The sequence below is a fragment of the Neomonachus schauinslandi genome, chromosome 10 (genome assembly GCF_002201575.2).
Source record: "Neomonachus schauinslandi chromosome 10, ASM220157v2, whole genome shotgun sequence".
Taxonomy (NCBI): Eukaryota; Metazoa; Chordata; class Mammalia; order Carnivora; family Phocidae; genus Neomonachus; species Neomonachus schauinslandi.
Genome location: NC_058412.1, coordinates 115,553,388 through 115,571,312, shown reverse-complemented (window position 1 = coordinate 115,571,312; position 17,925 = coordinate 115,553,388). Strand labels below are relative to the sequence as shown.

Here is a 17,925-nt window from a genome sequence, read left to right as displayed (position 1 = left end):
ACAATAAGCTGCTGCTGGATTAACCAGAGATGGCCTCCATCAGTCACAGTCACGCATGTCACACTCAGCCCGTCATGTCGGTTCCATTTCCTGCCTGAAGAAGCTCAGCTCCCTCCCTGACCCTCCTTATTCCCAGGGCTGGGTGCTGAGCTCCGTGGCCTGGTCTCAGAGCTCCCTGTACCAGCTGGGCTCACCATCTTCTCAGAGACTCCAGCACTAAATTATGGGCTTGGAAGCTACAGATGGGGGCCCTGGAATGCCACCTTATGGGTCACATGTCCATCCAGATCAGGTTTTCAACTCTGGTACTACCGACAAATCAGACCAGATTTGTTGTGGGAGCTGTCCTGTGATTATAGGATGTTTAGCAGCATCCCTGGACTCTACCTACTAAATGCCAGTAGTACCCCTCAGTTGTAACAACCAAAAATGTCTTCCGACATTGCTAAATGTTCCCTGGGGGAGGGCAAAAATCACTCCCCTTCCCTCCATTTGAGAACCACTGATCTAGATTAATCAACCCCAGGTTATTCCCAAGCAACACAGAGGCTGACCCTGTATTTCTGGGAGATAAAGATACAGATCCAGAGTGTGTGGGGACCCAATATTTGCAAACCGTGTCCTATTCCAGAACTCCACAGGTGACAGATAACTAAAAGAAACGTACAGGAAAAAATTCAGGGAAGGATTCACAAAGCTCCTGAAAGCAATTGCCTCTGACAATGGACAGGAGTCTGGAGAGGGTTGAAGAATTGCTTTCCACTGCACAGCATTTTGTGTCATTTAGTGAGTTACCTTTAGAAAGAAAAAAATAGTATTTGGTATTCAAAATTACTAGGAAATGCTCAGAATTTAAGTTTAGAATAGTATTTAGAATGGTATGTACCGGATAACTTAAGCTCTGAAGAGATATACATACCTGGAAAAAGAGTGGAAGAAAATGCACCCAATTGTTTGCAGTGGTTCTCACTTGTGAGATTTGGGGCAATAAAGAAAGGTGAGTCACTTAGTAGAATAGCAAGGAAAGTGTGGTACATGCAACTCAGGGAGCCCAAGGAGTAAGTTTTACATGGATTATGGCTTTTTAATTTTATATCTTTGCATTTATTTTTATGAAGACCTCCTTTCCTTGGCAAGTGACACTAGTTTTATGGAAGTAATATCGTTTCATATATATATGTGTGTATATATATATATATATATATACACACACACACACACATATATATAATTTACAGGGTTCGTTTGAATAACTAAGTCACTAATGGGACAGGTGGCACATACAGGGATATGGCAATGTATGTGGTGGTGGGCCAAAGTTGAAGCTGGGGGTTGCTCTATACATGGATACTAGGCTCCCATGGAGAGGGTTGTAGGAAGAGACCCCAGTGTAAGTGTTCTTCTTTCAGAAAGAGGAGGGATCATGCTGTTCCTCCATACATCAAGCCCCTCTGTATCCTGGGGCCCACATCTTACTGTTCCTTCTGCCTAGAATATTCTTGCCCAAGTCCCTCACCTTACTGGCTCTTTCTCTGCATTCAGCTCCTCCTCAGGGAGGCCGTAACTGGCCATCTTATTGAAGTAGTCTCCTTCAGCAACCATTACCTGCCTCTGTGCATTTGCTTCCTGGTGCTGATCACTCTGGAATTGCCTCTGGCTGCTTGCCTGTTGTATTATGTGTCCTGTGCTCTACCAGCCTGACAGGTCCTGGAGGGCAGGAACTTAGTCTTACCTGCTGCGCCTGCACAGTCTAACCCAAGTCATGGACCACACTGGAAGCCGCAAGTACGTGTTGAATGGAAGTGTTCAAGGGTGGGATTTCTTCCACCCCCATTTTCGCCCTTCCCACAATGCCAACTTGTACTGGTAGCTAAGGTCAGAGAGAGAGAGAGAGAGAGCAGAGATGCCAAGGCAGTTTGTGGTTCAGCATCAAACACATTTATTTCACTTTTATTGAGTATACAAGAACAGAGAGCACACGCATACAGCACAGAGCACTGAGGTGGGGGAGCGTGGGGACGAGAGGGGAGGGAGGGGTGTGAGTAAAAAGGAACAGGACAGCATCGCAGTTGGTTGGTAAGTGCTTTTGAAAAAAAAGAAAAAAATCCTTTAGAGTGATGTTGCTCATGCAATTGCAGGCCAGTCTTGGAATGTGCTTGCAGGATTCACAAACTGAAACAGGTCCTGGCACTTCCTGTCCCCTCAGACGAAAAAGATCCCAAGAAAGCAAAACAAGAGAAAATGAAGATCTGTGGGACAGCAGACCCGGAAAAGACCCTGGAGAGCATCTGGTTTATCCTGCTCATTTTGCAAACAGGGAAACTGAGGCCCCAAAGGAGGGGGGTGGTGGGACTAGTCCAATGTCACATGGTGAGTTAGGGGCTGAGTCAGGATACCCTCCAGGAGATTTTCCATATGCTACATGGTCTCCTGGGTGGAGAGGCAGCACAGAAAGGATGAGAAATGTAAAAAGGAAAAAAAGAAAAGTAGGTTGAAGACAGACAAGACAAACATCTATATTGTCTATGAAGAGGAGGATGGGAGGAAACAGTGCCCTAGATTTCAGCTTTGCAGCTCCCCTCCTCCCTTGTGGCGCTCCCTGTCTCTCCACGGAAGGAAGGTCACAGCATCCGTGGGATGGAGAGTTCCACAAACCCTAGCCGGCCCACACGCTAAGCCTGGTCACTTCATCCCTGCTCTGAAGCCACAGAACAAATACTCTCCCTCTGAGGTGTGACCAGTGTGCTCGGGACGCCTGGTTCCTGCAAAGACAGGGGTGCCTGAGCCAAATTCCGGGTAGCCCAGGGAGGATGGAGTCATTCCAGTTCTTGGCCCAGAAAGAATAGGAGCTCTCCGGTTGAAAGGGGTGCGAAGGAGGTTCTGTGGCTTCTCCACCAAGATGGTAAAAAGAACCCGGTGCATGGAAGTGAGCTGTCGCACTCAGGGGGGTCGGAGTGGGGGCCACCGGTCTTGCTGGGAGGCGGGGGGGATGTGGCTGACTCTCCCATCTGAGCCCCAGGGGCAGGGCTCTCTCTGCCTGCTCTCTGTCCCATTTTTGCCCACAGACGCACACACTGCTCTGGTTTCTCGTCCTCAGATCAGCACCAGCTTAGCAAACTAAGTGTATATGTCATTGGGGTAAGTGAGAAGTACGCCGGGGCCCTCGGGGGGGGGGGGGGGGTATCCCTGGGCAATGGCCAATAATTGGAGAGAATGTGGAAATGCTCTGGGGGAGGGGGTATCCCTGGGCAATGGCCAATAATTGGAGAGGATGTGGAAATGCTCTCAGAGGGGCAAGCCATGATTGAAGATGTAAGGCTGGCTGAGAGGACTTCCAGGTCCCTCCCCTCCCCCACATTCTCTCCTGCAGTCCCAGCATAATGCCTGGCACAAGTAGGTACTCAATAAATATTTGCTGAATGAATTTAATGACCGCTGTAGAGGTGGGACGGGGGGAGGTAATATGGGACTGAGAAATTAAAAGTGCGGTGGGGACGTATTCCTTCCAAAGGGGACTCATTGAGCTCAGGGAAGCAGCTCCTGGCAGGCAAGACTGGGAAAGCTCAAGCTTTGGAAGGGGTATTCTCCAAGGGCTTCTGTGGTCTGAAGGCAATTCTGGGGACTGACAGTACAGGCTCAGAGCTCAGACGCTGGCTAAAGGGGAGGTTTCCAAAGCCAGAGTCTCATACATAGAAGGAGCCTCTGAGCAATACCACTTTTCATCTGAGCCTTGTCGAGGGGGGGGGGGGGCAGGCAAAGCCTTTGGAAATGAAGTTCTGCCCCATGGGGCCTGCCCTGTGTTCATGGTCTCTACCATGGCTGCTTTGGCCCAGGAGGAAGAAAACGAATGTGGGAGGCACAGAGGACGAGAGGCAGCCAGGCTCTCCAGCCAGCCAGGTTAAAGCCACCATCCTGTGCGGTGGCTGGTGGGTGTCATGTCGCTTTGCATGGGGAGTCAGCTGTCACAATGTGGTCAGGGAAAAGATAACGTGGCCGAAAAAAGAGAAGACTGAAAACCAAAGCAAACCCCTAGGGAGGTATGGGGGCTGAGCCAGGGGACCCCTGTAGCGGAATCCTGACTCTGGACCCCACACCTGAGCACAGACCAGGCCCTGGTGGCTACTGCCTGAGGGGGATGCGGGGAAGGCATCTTGGACTACATCTGTGTTTCTTCCTTCTTGCCAAACCCCTGCCCCTCCATCTGGGGACCCCACCCCTCCCCACCAATCAACCAATTACAAATACCACACACTGTATTACTACGCTGAACCGTCAGCTCCTACTGCGAGCGGCCCACAGCCAGAGTCCAGGTCTCCTCGGCTGGGCCGGTTCAGTGAGATCTAAGAACCTTGGGATACATCAATCACAGTCGGATAATTTTATAATTTTAAAATGTCAGCTTCATACTTACCAGCACTGTTTATTTTAATATTTGTTTCCTGTTATATGTCATATACATAACTTAAAAGCACATCCATCCACATCTCCTACAAGCTGCACTTTCATAATGAGAACCCATAAACATACAGTGTCTACTTTCCTTCCTGTGGCTGGGTTTTCTGCTCTTGCCTTCTTTTCTTTTTCTTGTCCCAAACCAGAGTCATCTGCAGTGGCCCTTGGCAGGACTGGGATACAGAGGGTGGGGAGGGGGAGGGGGGAGCCAAGACAGAAATGACAAGACGCGTGAGGCGAGGGGGAGGGGAGGCGGAAGAAAGGAAGGTGGATTTTGCAGCCCAGTGTCAAGACCCAAAAAATAATAATCCAGTGTTCCTCCTCCTTTCCGAGTGGGGGATTTTCTTTCTTTCTTGGCAAACGGTTGACGGTGCGTGTCTTGCTGCCGCGACTTCTCTTGCTTTGCTGCAAAAGTGTTTCCTTTGCACTGGAGTGGACAGCACACACTTCAGGACAAATGGGATGCTCGTCCACGCAAGGTCACGTGCAGAACCAGGGTTGTTTTGTACTCCTACGATCACTGTGGTCTGGCTTGCCTTTGTCATTCCGCAGGGCTTCGAAAGGGGGAGCAAGAGATTATTGTCATTACATATATATATATATTTTTTTTTTTTTTTCCTGAAAAATCCCACCAGTTCTTCAATTTGTCTGCAAAGGAAATGTAGGTGTTCAGATGTTGGTTGTTGCTGTTGGCCGATTGCGTGACCAGCCCCAGCAGCAGTGCAAGGACGCGGTGTTTCCTGTATATATATCTATATCTATATATATCTATATATATATGCTTTTCCTTTCCCAGTTCCTCTTCGGTGACAGTATGTCACAGCTGGGACTTCGGTGTTGAGTCGGAGAATCCAGAATGAAGGCCCCTTCTTAACGGTTCTCTGGCTTGGGTTGGACCAGAAACGCCAGCATCTCTTCACAGAGGTCAGGATTCCTAGGGCCGGAGGCGTGGAGGGAAGGGGACACAAAGGAAGAGGACAAGAAAAATTAATAACTTTTGCTCATTCATCTTTAAATACGTGGCAAGAGGTTGTTTTAGCTACCTTTCCTGTGGCTCAAGAAGATAAAGTGACTTGTCCAAGGCCACACAGCTGAGACCTGAACCCACATCTGTCTGGAAATCTGTCCAAGTTTCCTTTAACACTAAGAAGCTCAGATCACATACATGCAGTTCACCTTTTCTTCCTACCTTCTCTTGGTCTAAGAACTGTTCAGTTGTGATGGCAGAAGCTCTTTGTTTTTCCTCTCTGATCTCCATGGGCCTGTGTGTCCTGGGGATTAAACCCCAGGGAGCAGCATTTCCATAAAGAAACTGGAGCCTGGATTCCAACTCAGGTTTGACTCCAAAATTTTGTGGTCAAGGGCATGAGCTCTGCAAGCAGACCTCCTGAGTTCATTCCATAGCCTACGAGCTCTGCCACCTTGGGTGAGTTTATTAACTTCTTTAGGCCTCCAGTGTTCGTCACTGTGCGTGGTGCATGGGAGACACCCAAAACCACTTAACAGGTGGGGTATCCTTCCTGCCCTCTCCCACTCACATAAGGTCAAGTATGAATGGACTCACAGACATGAAATCCTTCTCAGTTTAGTTGACAGATGGGAAAATGGAGACCCAGAGGGTTCAATGTCATAGTGAGTTGGTGACAGAAATGAGACTAGAACCCAAGGTTCCTGCCCTGTAACAGGTCATTTTTTTCCCTCCCACTTCATCCAAATCTTGAAGGTAAGGAAGCTGGGTGTTGCTGGCAGTGTTTGGGAGACAGGTCCTGTCTGAAGGAGGTGGGCCAGTGGGAGAAGATGGAGCAGAAACCGCACATCTGGCCGTGAGTTGCCAGCGGAAAAAAAAGACCCTGTGTCAGGTGGGTGGGTGTGCTGTACACACTCACAGCAGGAACTTCAAAGAGGAGGAACTTCAGCAGATGTTTCTGGAGGATTCAGGGAGGGGAGAGAAGCTAAAGGCCAGCAAGATGGACACTACAAGGAGACAGGGCTTGTACACCAGGCTGGTGGTAGAAGCTTACGGTCTGACTTACTCAGGGCTCTCATCCATCCCTGAACATGGCGAAACCTCAGGGGATAAGGATGCGGGTTCAAAGCGCTAAGCACTTTCTGTATGTGAGGCCCTGTCCTTGTGTGTCACTGCTGTGGACTGAATATTTGTGTCCCCCAAATGGGCAGATTTATGCCCAAATGGGCAAATTTATGCCCCCAAAATGCATACGTTGAAGCCTTAATTCTCAATGTGAGGGGCTGGGGGTCTTCGGGAGGTACTTAGGTTAATAAGGGTGGAGCCCTCATATATAGGATTAATGCCCTTATAAAAAGATACACAAGAGAGATTCTCTCTCTCTCTCTCTTTCTCTGTGCTCCCTTCCATGGAAGGATACATAGAGAAGACAGCCACCTGCACCTTGATCTTGGACTTTCCAGCCCCCGTAATTGGGAGAAATAAATGGGCGTTGTTTAAGCCACCCAGTCTATGGCGTACTGTCATAGCAGCCCAAACTCAAGTGCTCACAGATGTTTAATTCTTATAGCAGCTCCAATTTCTAGGTTAACTGTAGATGAGGAAACTGAGGCCCAGGGAGGTTCCTCTGGGCAAACAGCTAGCAAGGAGTTTCTGGCCCCAAAGCCTGGGTGTGTTCTTTCTACTTTATTCTGCTAACTACCTGAGGATTTTTTCTTTTTTTTTTTTTTTACAGTGGCAGGCTGCACTTTAAGTCCTATAGCTCAGTGTAAACACGATGTGGGATGTCTTCAAAAGCCTTTACACACTTCAGAAGTGCCAGGGACATCTAAACAATGCCATATTATAATTTATTCGTCTGTTTATTATATCAGATTCTGAACGTGCAGTGTTTTGTTAGCTTACTTTGCATTGATAGTAATCAGTCACCCTTCGCTTTTACTGAGCACTTATTATGTGCCAGGCACTGTGCTAAGTACTGTTATATATATGATCTCACCAACCCTACAGGATAAGGAGGTTAGGACCACAGGGTGGCTTTGGAGTCTCATAGATGAGCTTTGACTCCCACATCAAGCCCTATGGCTCTGAGCAAGTCACCTAACATCTCAGGGGCTCAGTTTCCTCATTTGTGAGAATGAGCAGATGACAATACTTAGGTCAAGTGCATGGCCTGGTGCCCAGAATAGTGTAAACATGCCATACATTTCAGCAATTATTATCACTGTGATTATGGTTGTTGACCACTAGCTGATGAGCAAAGTGCAGAGATAAATAATCTGCTAGAAGTCACATTGCTAATAACAGGCAGGGCTGACACTGAATCCAGGTTTGCAGGATTCCAGATCTTTCCTTGGGCTACCAAGATACATCCATCCATCAATCCGACATGTTTCAAGCACTTTAAAAAAGACTTTTCAAATTCAGAGAAGACCTCTCCCCCAGAATGAGTGAGTCTGACAAGATTAGGGGGCCAAAGGTGGTTCCTAACTAGTGGCAAAGCATGTGGAGAGAAAAGGCAAGGGAGAAACTTCTGTCTTTCCAGGGTGACATGAACAAGGTGACCTTTACAGAAGAATCTGACAGGGAGAGAAGGAGAGACAGGAAGAGAGGGAAGGAGAGAGAGAGAGAGAGAGAGAGAGAGGAAGGAGAGCGAGGAGAGAGAGAGGGAGAGAGGGAGAGAGGGAAAGAAGGAAGGAGAGAAGGAGGGGGTTGGAGAGAGAGAGAGAGGAGAGACAGAGAGAATGGTGTTGCGTGGGACAATGGCATCAAAGGAAGAACTAACAGAGGGGCGAGGAGGAAGAATGAGACCCGCCAAGTGGGCAGATATGAAGGGCTCTGGGGGGGCGGGGGGGGGGGGGGGTGGGGGGGGCAGGATGTGGCGGCAGGGACTAGAGCTCTGAGCGGCCAGGGAAAATGGGAAGGCAGGAGCCTGGGGGACCGGCTGGAAATGCTCTGGGAAAGACGGGGAGGAACAAGACAGGGAAAGGAAAAAATAGGAGAAACACGTTACAGGTACTCTAGGAAAGCAAATACAGCCAGAAGTCCATGCCTGGGAGGCGCTTGCCCCATCTCTCCATTTTGCAAGTGAGGAAACTGCATGCCCACGGGGGAATGGCTGGGATTGGAGCCAGCACAGAATTCTTTGCACCAGTGGCTGCACGAGGACTTCCTAAGGACCAACATATAAATACAGACTCCCAGGTCCGGTCCAGTCCTTCTAAACCAGACTTTATGACCACAGTTCTCCCAGGTGAAGCTGCCAGTGCGCTACCACTCGGAGATCTGGGGGATGAAAAGCAAGAATAACTGGACGATGGAGTGGGCAGGAGGGACAATTTGCATGGAAGCCTGAGGAAGGCTGGGAGGTAGGCTCTGCCCATGACCAGCTTATACTTCTAGAGCAGTGCTGTCTAACAGAAACAGAAACAAGAGCCACGTATGGAATTTACATTTCTCTAGACGGAATTTGCTGAATTTTCTAGATATTTCTAATTTCCTTAAATCTTCTAGATAGAAACTTTTCATTTCTAAATAAAAATTTGAAATTTTAAATTACCTTAAAATGAGTAACAGAAACAGGGGACATGAACTTCAATAATATGTTTTACTTAACCCAATATATCCAAACATGATCATTTGAACATGTAATCAATAGAAACACTATTGAGACATTTGCATGCCTTTTTTCATATTAAGTCTTCAAAATCCTGCATGCAAAAAGTTGAAAATAGAGCTACCATATGATCCAGCAATTGCACTACTGGGTATTTACCCCAAAGATACAAAAGTAGGGATCCGAAGGGGTACATGCACCCCGATGTTTATAGCAGCAATGTCCACAATAGCCAAACTGTGGAAAGAGCCAAGATGTCCATCGACAGATGAATGGATAAAGAAGATGTGGTATATATATACAATGGAATATTATGCAGCCATCAAAAGGAATGAGATCTTGCCATTTGCAACGACGTGGATGGAACTGGAGGGTATTATGTTGAGTGAAGTAAGTCAAACAGAGAAAGACATGTATCATATGATCTCACTGATATGAGGAATTACTAATTGCAGGAAACAAACTGAGGGTTGCTGGAGTGGGGGGTGGGGTGGGAGGGATGGGGTGACTGGGTGATAGACACTAGGGAGGGTATGTGCTCTGGTAAGCGCTGTGAATTGTGCAAGACTGTTGAATCTCAGATCTGTACCTCTGAAACAAATAATGCAATGTATGTTAAGAAAAAAAAAAAGAAGAAGGTAGCGGGAGGGGAAGAATGAAGTGGGGGAAATCGGAGGGGTAGACGAACCATGTGAGACGATGGACTCTGAAAAACAAACTGAGGGTTCTAGAGGGGAGGGGGGTGGGAGGATGGGTTAGCCTGGTGGTGGGTATTGAGGAGGGCACATTCTGCATGGAGCACTGGGTGTTATGCACAAACAATGAACCATGGAACACTACATCTAAAACTAATGATGTAATGTATGGGGATTAACATAAGAATAAAAAAAAAAGACAAAATCCTGCATGCATTTTACCCTTAAAGCAATCTGATTTCAGATTAGCCAATTTCAAGTGTCCGGTAGCCATGTGTGTTGCAAGATAACAAAGAAAACATGTCCATCGCTGCAGAAAGTTCTGTTGGACAGCACAGTCTAGACCAGGGTTTGGCAGCCTTTCAAAGTGGCAGGAAATGTTTCAGTGCTTTTTCTTCTGAAAGGAAAGGGGTGGTGATCCGCATTCTTGTATCTCTCTAGAGAACACGGTCTCATTCATCAGGGAAGAGGGCAAAAAGGAGATCTACTCCTTGTAGGTCTTTGAGATGAGTTCTTTTTCTCATTGTGGTACAATGTATGAGACGTGTAAAGAGCACAAATCCAAGTATACAGCTCGACACGTTTTTATGTATGTATACACCCAAGTGACCTACCCCGTTCAAGACGCTGACATTTCCAGCACCCTCAAAGGTTCCCTTGTGACTCCTCCCTGTCAATATCACATCCCGGAACTAAGCACTATTCTGACTTTTGCCATCATTGATTAGGTGGCCTACTTTTGAACTTGTATAGAATTCTCCCACTCAACTCAATGTCTGTGAGATTTCATTTTATAGACCTGATAAAATTCAGTCAATTTCCAGAGGCACCGGAAGAACCCCTCCCCCAATTTAGGCTGATAAAAGCCCTATCCGCTATAGCACCATCTCCTTCTTCTTGTTCAGCAAGGCACAGATGGTCTGTCCATAAGGAAACAGAAAAGTAAGTTTCTGGCCCAGGGTAGCCTGAGAAGTCAAGGGTTTGCAATCTAGCAACACAGATGGGATCGAGAACTCTGGTCATCATATTCCCCTTTAGCAATATCCAGTGACCTGGGATGGAGGCAGAGACTCAGGGACAGGAAGGTGGCCCTGGGCCTGAGGGGCCTTTTTCTAGCTTCAAGTTTCTAGTTAATGGCCAGTGAGGCTATGCTTGTCTCCAGCTGTCCCACCTCAGGACCTGCTATCAACCCTCTCTCCTGGTCCTTATCACTTCCGGATATACTTTTCTGGGTCTGGGGCCTGAAACCCCCAAGAAGCCAAGGAACCAGTCTTCCCCCGCCATCACCCACTCTGATTTGTTGTATTTGGGGGAGATACTTCTCTCCTTTGAGCCACAGACCAGGAATGTGGGCACTTAAAACTGTGCTAGGGACCAAGCCACCTGACGGACTCTCAGATGGAAACGACCCTGAGAAGATCTTACCATGGTTCCCTCCTCCCTCTCCTGGCTGCTGAGCCTCAGAGGGCTTACCTGTGGCTTCCTGTCCCTCTCCTCTGGGGACGGGTCTGTTTCTCTGTATACGACAGCTTTGGTTACCAGCATGTCAGGATGCTGCAGTTTGGCCTCCTTGATGGCCAAAGCCAGGGCCTGGTAGAAAAGAGCAACAAAGTGAGGAACCACAGGATTTCGAACACAGGAGAGGCCATGGAGACTGACAAGCCCCTTCGTGTACAGCTGTGGAAATAGGCCCAGGGAGGGGCAGTGGTCAAAGAGTTAAAGGGAGAGCCCAGAGCTCGGGGCCTCTGGCTCCTTCAGGCTCCCATTCTATGTCTCTTCCTTTGGGGTTCATTTGGGGTTCCTTGTCTGAACAAGGATCAGCATGAGGTGGACTTCATCTCTGCCCACGAGGGCAGCTGTCCATGGGTGACCCAATACGGGAGGGACTGGGGGACTGGGCAGGGCCCCCGGGAACAGTGTTCCCTACCCCCATACCTGGTCTTGATCAACATCTTCATCCCCAGTGATGATGATCCGCTTCTCGATCCTCGTCTCAGAAAACCCCCCTTTCACAGTCTGTAGAGTGAGAGGGCGGCAAGGTCAGCCCTGGGTCCCGCGGGGTTGTGACAGGGCACCCATCCAAAGCACCCCTCAAGGGCGAGGCTGGAACCAGCAGTCACCTTCTCTCCTGGCTCCCTCTTCTGGTTTTAGGACTTTAGACGGCACGTCTTGCCTGTGGCCACCACTCCCCCAACTACCAAACTGCCCGCCTAGGTCTTCCAAGCCCAGCTTCAGTCATGTCTCCCTGATCCCGGTTGGTGACCCTACCCCCTTCCTGCCTTGGTACTCCCCGAGCACCAAGTCTGTCTCTGTTGCGCGGTTTCCGGAGCTCTCTGCCTCACGTTGACCTTGTGTGTGTGACCGGGCCTGGCTCACTAGGCTGGAGCTCTTGAGGGCAGGGGCTGCATTTTGTTCATTTCTGTATCCCCTCCGCCCCTCCCCGCCGTCCAATCTGACCAGGGCAGGTGCTAAATGCAGATTTGTTGAATGAACACATGAATGAAATGTGAATGGTGACAATCTTCTATCTTAAATGACTTCAAACAATACTACAAGAGAAAACTGCATTGGTAATACTTAGAACCTCCAATGTTTTCTGAAAGCGCAGGGTTTGGGTGCAAGTTTAGAAGTAGAAGATGGGGAAGGACCTAATTGCTTGGCGTATCAAGGAGAGTGGTAGCTGAGGGACATCCCAGCAGGAGCAGACAGACAGAAGGGGGCTCCTGGTTGGCAGGGAGGGGAGAAACTTTGGGAAGAAGAGTTTTCTGAGCTGTATGCGGTGGGGTGTGTGATGGAAAACCTTCCCATAAAACTTTCAGTGAAGTCAACATTGCTCACAAATGCTTTTGGTGAGAGTGGGGGCGGGGGGCTTCCTGGGGAACGTGCAAAGGTTTCGAGTCTGGCAGGAGTCCTGCACCCACGGGAGGGAGCAGGGCTGGGTCGGTGTGTGCATGGGAGGGCCAGCAGACGTCCCCCTCGGATGGCTCAGCAAAACCTCAACTTCAACCTACCTCCCTGGCCCCTCTCCTCCAGGCCTCCCTTTCTGGCCTGGGCCCCCTCCTGCCTCCCTCCTGGCCACTCAGGCATGGAGATGCTTGGCCAGCCTGCCCCCAGCCCTCTGTGCTCATTGGCTGAGTCACAGCTAACGCCTAGGGAGTGACGCCCTCCCATGGCCCCGCCTCTTCCTTCCCCCACTGTGGTTCAGAGCCCTGTCCAGGCCCCCCAACCCTAGTCACTCCGAGACTCTCCCTCTCTTCTTTCCTCCATCTACCTGTGCATCCTGGTGGACCTAATCTCTTCTCCTTAAACCTCTTTGCGCTGGGTCATGCCCCAGTTAAAAAAGCCTCTTAGACCCTTCAGAGTCACATCTGTCCTGGGATTTGTCTCATTTGTCTCTCCTTGTCTTCCCCTGCCTCCAGTCCACCCCAATTCCCCACAGCTACGCCCCCTGCATGCTCTTTCTCCCTGACGGAGACCACTGTCGCCGTCCCCACAAACATGGATCGTCGGCAGCCGCCATCAGCACCCCTTGCACAGAGGTGGGCGTAAGGTTGACACTCACTAACATCCGCTCAGTGAACAAATAAACACATACACGGTCTCTGCTCCCATCTTCTGCATCGCTTAGAACACCTGCATCTGTCTTCTCCTCCCTCAGAGTCCTACCTGGCTTCCTAAGACCCTGCACAAATCCCACTTTTACCAGACAACCCCTCCTCACTCTTTGAGGCTCCCTTACATCACCCCCTCTAAATCCTGCCAGCACTTAAGGTCCATAAGGCGCAAATGCCATGGCTCAGAATTACTTCAGGTGAGGTGGTCTCGCCCCCCGCCAGCCTGGCTGTCGACGTTGAAGGGCAGGGTCCGTGCCTAGGACAACCCGTAGTACAGAACAAAGCGCACAGCACTCCAGAAACTAGACCACCACAGGCCTTCTCTGTCCACGATCGAAGGCACAGCGAAGGCAATGACCTTCCCCAGCCCCGCAGCCAGGCTGGGGGCAGATGGCGCCCTGCTGCTACTCACTTTGGTAACATGGGTGGTGGTGGAGGTGGAGAGGGTTTCCGCGGTGGCGCCGTACGTGCTGGTGAGGACATCTTTCCCGATGATCTGCAGAATATAACCACCCCCCACCCCAGGGGTCAGGTAAGGACACTAGGCTCTGCAGGGTGGAGGTCAGGGGGTAAGCCAAGGGGGCCCCACGAAGGTGAAGTTTGGAAGCCAAGATGCTTCAAATCACTGATTCTAAGAATTCAGGAATACTGGAATCTTCAGAAGGCTAGATCCATGAAATTCTCAAACCGTTGACTCTCAGATTCCTAGAACCCGAGGTTCCCGTGGCCCAGAATCCTAACAAGACCCCAGATTTTAAGAATCCTGGCATCTTAGAAGAATGAATAGGGGATTCAGGGTAGAAACAGAGCCCTCCCGAGCCCCCACCCCGTCACAGCCGGGAACATGTGGCCTCCGGGGCTAGACAAGGAGAAGGACAGACTTGGAGAATGCAGGAGATGCAAGAGACCTCACAGTGACAGACTCAGGCCCACGAGAGCCACTGACAGAGCCACATCCAGAGTGTGAGCCTCTGGACTCCTAGTCCATTTTTCCTCCTGGTCAGTAAGGAGAGCAGATGCAAACGAGCTGTCCCATCACAGGCACCACCAAGGAGGGGGACTGCTTCACCCTCACACTGCGATGCCCTCTGGTGTGTGTTATGTGGGGGGGTGGAGGCGATGGATGAGACTCTGGTGGGCACAAGGGAGCCCTGCGGGCATCTGAGAACAATCCAGGTTCCTGGCGCTGGGCTTCAAAGGGCAGCCCACTGGGCTCTACGCTGCACTTGCTGAGGGCCACCTATGAACCGCATTCTCAGCACAGAGTCCCCTAGCCTGAGCTGGCCCTACCCACTTACCGGAGAAAGAGAACGGATATCCGTGGCCACCGTCTGTGGGCCTGGGATCATGGCGGCTGCCCCCTTCCCGGACTTGAGACTGTTCTCCTGGGGAAACAATAGTGCTCAGATGGCCAGATCTCACGTGGGTGGGCCCCCAGGATGGCCAGAGCCCACAGCCATGTAGCTCTCACGGCCACGCGGCGGAGGAGTGACACTGTCACGGGCTCACATGCTCACACACACATCTGCTCTCACACCCTCTCACTAGCTCACACACTCACGCACTGGCTCACCCACTCACCCGTTCAACGTTTAGAGTGCCTGGGGTTAGGGGTTAGGGACATTGGTGAACAAGACTCTGGTTTTGCTCTCAGGAAGCACTAACAAAGGAGGGGAGACGTTCAGGCTCTCGTCCTGGCCCTGCCATGTTCTAGCCATGTGAGCTGGGGCAGAGCTACCCCCTCTCCAGGGGCCCCTGCAATGTCGGTCTGTCAATGGTAACAGATGCCCCACTCTGGTAGGGGATGCTGATTATGGGGGAGGCTGTGCGTGCACAGGGCTGAGGAGCATATGGGAAATCTCTCTGTATATATCCCCATATATGGAGCATATGGGGTACCTTCCTCTCAATTTTGCCGTGAAACTGCTCTAAAAAAATAAACTGCTCTAAAAATATTATAAAAAGAAACCCCAGGGCGCCTGGGTGGCTCAGTTGGTTAAGCGACTGCCTTCAGCTCAGGTCATGATCCTGGAGTCCCGGGATCGAGTCCCACATCGGGCTCTCTGCTCGGCGGGGGGTCTGCTTCTCCCTCTGATCCTCTTCCCTCTCATGCTCTCTGTCTCTCATTCTCTCTCTCTCAAATAAATAAATAAAATCTTTAAAAAAAAAAGAAAAAAGAAACCCCGCCCAACTCCCACAGAAACATTATGAGGTTAGCAGAGGAGAAAGGGCTTTGCAAATGTTAATCTTAGGATAAACGTAGGAACATAGGCTGGCTACTAACAACATAATACCTACTTCTGAGTACTTGGTACGTGCTCGGTATTATACTAAGGATGCACTATCTCATTTAATCCCTGGAACAACCACAGGAAATTGTTTTAATATTCCTGTTTCAGAGTTGAGAAACTGAAGGCCAGAGAATGTCAAGTGGCTTATTCACGTCCACCAGCAAGTGAATGACAGAGCGCAGATTTAGACCCATGTTCATCAGACTCCAAGCCCAACGTGCAACACTACTCTGCCCTCAGAACTCTTACCCTGGAGCAGCTCTCCTGGTCCTATGGTGGATTCTAACTGCCAGAGACTCCTACCCCATGTCTGGCAGGGGGCCCGGCCGCCCACCTCTACCTCCCACTTTCCGCACCATCTTGGGCTCACCCATGTCTGTCCAGGGGCCCAGAGCTGTGTCTGTTCTGCAGCCCCCCAGCAGCTGAACCCTGGTCCTGGTCTGTGCACGGTACTAGATGTGGACCTCTGGCTGTCAGGGGACAGCTAAGAATGGGAGCCCTTTGCCTTTGCCCTGCCTAACCCCCCCGGGGCCTGCCTCCAACTGAGGCAGTGACCCGTTACCTGGCATTCCCTCAGTAAGCAACTTTCTCAAATGCAGTCCCAGAATGTGGCCCAGCAGCAGGCCTTAAAATGGGCAGTCTTGCCCACAGACACAAAAAGATGCTCAATATCACTCATCAGCAGGGAAATGCAAATCAAAACCACAACGAGATAGCCGCTTACACCTCTCAGAAAGGCTAGTCTCAAACAGACAAAAAACAACAAGTGTTGGTGAAGATGTGGAGAAAAGGGAGCCCTCGTGCACTGTTGGTGGGATGGCAAACTGGTGCAGCCACTGTGGAAATCCTGTATGGAGGTTCCTTGGAAAAAAATTAAAAATAGAAATACCATAGGATCCAGTAACTCCAGTACTGGGTATTTACCCACAGAAAACAAAAACATTAATTGAAAAGATATACACACCCCTATGTTTATTGCAGCGTTATTTATAATAGCCAAGATACGGAAATAGCCCAAGTGTCCACCAATAGATAAATGGATAAGGAAGATGTGATCTCTAATGTTCTTACTCAGCCATAAACAAGAATGAGATCTGACAATTTGCAACAGCATGGATGGACCTAGAGGGTACGATGCTAAGTGAAATAAGTCAGACAAAGACAAATGCCATATGATTTCACTTCTATGTGGAATCTCAAAAACCAAACAAACCAATGAAAAAAGCACAAACAGATCATAAATACAGAGAACTGGGAGTTGCCGGAGGGGACGGGGTGGAGGGATGAGCAGCCAGGGGTGAAGGGGAGTGCGAGGTGCGGGCTTCCAGCTCTGGAATGAACAGGTCACGGGCACGAGAGGCACAGCACAGAGAACACAGTCAGCGGTACTGAACTAGGGCTGCGTGAGGACAGATGGCAGCTACGCTCGTGGTGAGCGCGGCATACTGTGCACCTGAAACCCATGTCACGTTGTGTGTCAACTACGCTTCAACTCAAAAAAAGGGTGGGCGCAGCCTTCTGGGCTCCATGCTTCCTTCCTGCCAGCCTGGGACAGTCCTACTGTCACTCCAGGCAATTCTCCCCCAAAGCCTCTTCTCCTCCCACTGCTCCCTCTGTCCTGGATGAAGCCTCACCTCCATCTTCACACTGAAAAGAGAGGCCACTAATGGGGACACAGGTCGTTCGAAACAAGGCACCATCTGCTCTGCCTGCCTCTCCTTTATCTTCGGCCAGTCCTCTCGCCTGCCTCCAGGAGGTGTGGCTTCTCTCCCTGGCCAGGGCAATGCCACCATCTGGGCTCTGGACCCTTCCTCCCTCCAGCTGAGGGCTCTCTTCCTCACCACCCTCTCTTGGGGCCGCCTCAGCCATTCAAGGCTTTCTCCCACGGCCACTGTCCCCTATCTCTTCATCAATAGCCCAGATCTTTCTTGAAAACTAGACCTTTAAAACCAATTGTCCCCTCGACATTTCCCCCTGGAAACGCCCCACAGGCACCTTGGACTCATCAGATCCAACATGGAATTCAGTGCCTCCCCACCCCTGACACATACCTGCCACTAAAGAGCAGTCCCCTCCAGGGCTCTCTGTTTGCATCGGAGCTACTCAGACTTGAGGGGGGGCACAGACAGCTGGGCCCTGCCCCAGAGTTTCTGATTTGATAGGTTTTGGGGGGGGGGGTTGCAGAGATTTGCTTTTCTAAAGGTGCCCAGGACCACGCTTCAAGAATGCCTAGGTTAGGGCTAGGTCACCAGTCCATCTTGTCCTCTGTCACCCGAACATTCTGTCACTG

At 50.1% G+C, this 17,925-nt stretch overlaps 1 protein-coding gene across 2 annotated transcripts in view; it reads right to left on the bottom strand.

Moving 5' to 3' along the window:
• Positions 1–5,052: 5,052 nt before the first annotated feature.
• EPB41L1 (erythrocyte membrane protein band 4.1 like 1) overlaps positions 5,053–17,925 on the bottom strand; it is a 104,537-nt gene continuing 91,664 nt past the window's right edge. For both annotated transcript variants that reach the window (XM_044918899.1, XM_021689264.2), the window contains 5 exons: positions 14,643–14,729; positions 13,757–13,840; positions 11,666–11,746; positions 11,204–11,320; positions 5,053–5,386 (listed from right to left, as the gene is read on the bottom strand). In XM_044918899.1, the coding sequence (XP_044774834.1) occupies positions 5,378–5,386; positions 11,204–11,320; positions 11,666–11,746; positions 13,757–13,840; positions 14,643–14,729 (378 nt within the window). In that variant the 3' untranslated portion in view covers positions 5,053–5,377. The remainder of the gene's footprint in view (positions 5,387–11,203; positions 11,321–11,665; positions 11,747–13,756; positions 13,841–14,642; positions 14,730–17,925) is intronic.